The sequence below is a fragment of the Saccostrea echinata genome, unplaced genomic scaffold (genome assembly GCF_033153115.1).
Source record: "Saccostrea echinata isolate AGI-Se365-2 ecotype Australia unplaced genomic scaffold, CSIRO_AGI_Sech_v1 ptg000056l, whole genome shotgun sequence".
Lineage (NCBI taxonomy): Eukaryota > Metazoa > Mollusca > Bivalvia > Ostreida > Ostreidae > Saccostrea > Saccostrea echinata.
In genome coordinates, this window is record NW_026889805.1 from 3,319,964 (window position 1) to 3,322,475 (window position 2,512).

The 2,512-nt window shown below is 35.0% G+C and overlaps 1 protein-coding gene across 1 annotated transcript; it reads right to left on the reverse strand.

The window, feature by feature from the left end:
- Positions 1-215: 215 nt before the first annotated feature.
- Positions 216-2,273, reverse strand: LOC133173526 (toll-like receptor 6). Its single transcript, XM_061308511.1, has one exon. It carries the CDS (start codon positions 2,271-2,273, stop codon positions 216-218), a length of 2,058 nt encoding a protein of 685 aa, XP_061164495.1.
- Positions 2,274-2,512: the final 239 nt, after the last annotated feature.

Sequence of the window (2,512 nt, forward strand, 5' to 3'; positions counted from 1 at the left end):
TCCACTACATAAAACAAAATCATCTATCAATACACATTCAAATTCTAGTGTACAAACATGTGATTTATGTGTAATTATGATTATATGCCATTTATTTTATAAACTTGAAATAAAATACCTTTTCAAGTTTAAAAGTAATACTCTATTTTTTTTCTCGATATAACGCATGATATCAAAGTGAATAATGCATGTTGATACAATTCAATGACAAGTGATTACAGAATGTTGTTTTTCTCATTTTTGACACTAACAATGTCTTTTTCATTGATTAAATCTGGAAAAATATTATCTCGATCAATAATAGATATCGGGCTCGAGTTTCCATCACTACCTGCTTCCGTAATGTCCGTCTCACAGGAAGTTTGATTGGAATAAGCTGCACTTCGACACCGACTGTCAACAAGCATGGCTTTTTGGCCTTTGTAGGACAAGGCGTACACCAATCTATCGACAAATATTTTATCGTCCTTTCGAATGTATGTAAATGTCTTTAGACATCGTTTTAAATCATTCGGAAGATCATTGGTGGGGATATCTTCCATCATGATAACCAACAAATGCCGTTTTCTCTCATAAATACTTTGCTGAAATGCCTCATGAAATTCGTACATACAATAATGGCTGTTGAGAAAATGTTTAGAAAGAACGATAACTGTGTGGCGACTGGCCTCTACACAGTCTATGACATTGTCAAAAATCGTTTTTCCTGGCATGAAATCTTTGTGATGTAAACAGAACTTAAAGTTTTTCAAAGGGTTGTTAGAAGCAGTATTTTCAAACACACTGGTGACCCACTCCTGGTCGTGGTTACTGTAGGAGACAAAAGCGTCAAATTTCTTATTTTCGAATGTTTCGATAGGTTGACACGGTAAAATGATGTTAAATCTTGTGTAGGTTAATATTCTGATCTCCCTTCTGAATTTAAGTAGAATTATGATAACAATGATGAGTGCAACTGACAATAGACTTAAGAATACAACAGCTTCTACCGCTATCCTTTCTACAAGCTCATGCTTGCAGTTTAAATCCTCTATTTTAAGATCAGAGAGACGTTTTCCATAAATGTCGTCGGGATACATGCATTCTAAATCCATCATGAATCTGTATCTCTGATATTTCGGTAGAATCCATTTTGATTGATCGTTTACGTAAGTAATAAGTTGTCTTGTTTCTTCTGTACAAGAACAATTTAATGGATTGTGACTGAAATCAATGAACAATTTTTTCATGTCCACAAGCTCTTCTAGTTTGTCGACCTTAAATTCAGAAATGTTATTATAGGAAACGTTCATTGTCAACATGGGAATGTCCCAGACATCTGCCGTTGGATCAAATTCTAGCTCTGTGAAGCGATTGTGCGATAGGTCCATCACCTCTAGTTTTTGATAATAACGATACCATTTTCTATGGGCCTCTGCCAGGTTTGGAAGCTGAGTGTTTGATAAATTGAAGAACCTGAGCGAAGGAAACATTGCGTTTTCTGTGGATAATTCTGTGTGAAATTTCGATGTTTGAGAATTGATACTGAGATCCGCATATTCGAGTTTGTTGTATATGCATTTGTGTTTGATATGACGAGATTGTGGTAACATTTCTGATCCTGTGCTTATAACTTCTGAGGACATGAAATCTGAGTCATTGTTAAACATACTAGCCAAATAAAGCTCCATAGACTTATCAAACGCATAACTGATGTTTCTAAACACATATCGTTGTAATGTTTCTTCATGCCCACAGTCGTAGTCTTTATCAATTTCTGAAATGTTAATAGCGATATTTAACATGTCCATTATATCAATGATTATAACACTATCGATGATTACCAACTGCTCAAGTTCATCCGGAATATTTGAAATAAACTTCTGGGTATATTCCCGTAGATAGTGGTCCAGGTCGCAATTTTCTATCTTAAGTTGTAAAACATTCCTTGCTTTTAATGGCCACGGTACAGAAATGTTTGACCCAGCTTCACATTTTATTTCAAATTTGTATTTCACTGTTTTGTTGACAATGTGTTCTCTTAATTCCGTAAAGCTCCATTTTCCAGAAAACTGTTTTTTAACATGACAAAAGAAATCTTTAATTTTCTCATTACTGTCTTCCTTCAGAGTACAAAATTTATCCCATCCATATGGTAAATATCCGCCATTTTTCTCTGTTCTGTTCGACAATATATATTCAGTATCTGTCGGTAAAGGTGTAGATTTCACATTTGTTGACGAATAAACTGCCAAAACAATAAAATGAAACATCAGCCTCCAGGAGTGCGCCATGTTTTTTTCTATTGTGTTTACGCCTGCCACTTTGACGTCGACCAAAGGGTCACAGTACCCTCAGTTAGGGGGGAAAACATAAATACAGCTGTGACACATCAGATATATTACCTATGATATTGTTGTAAGTCTCAATCCAAAAACGAAATCCTTAACGAATATAACAAATTTCTTAAAATCCATAGTGTGTTCCTCATACACAAAGTGCGTGGCTCTTCATAATGTCACGAAACACACGA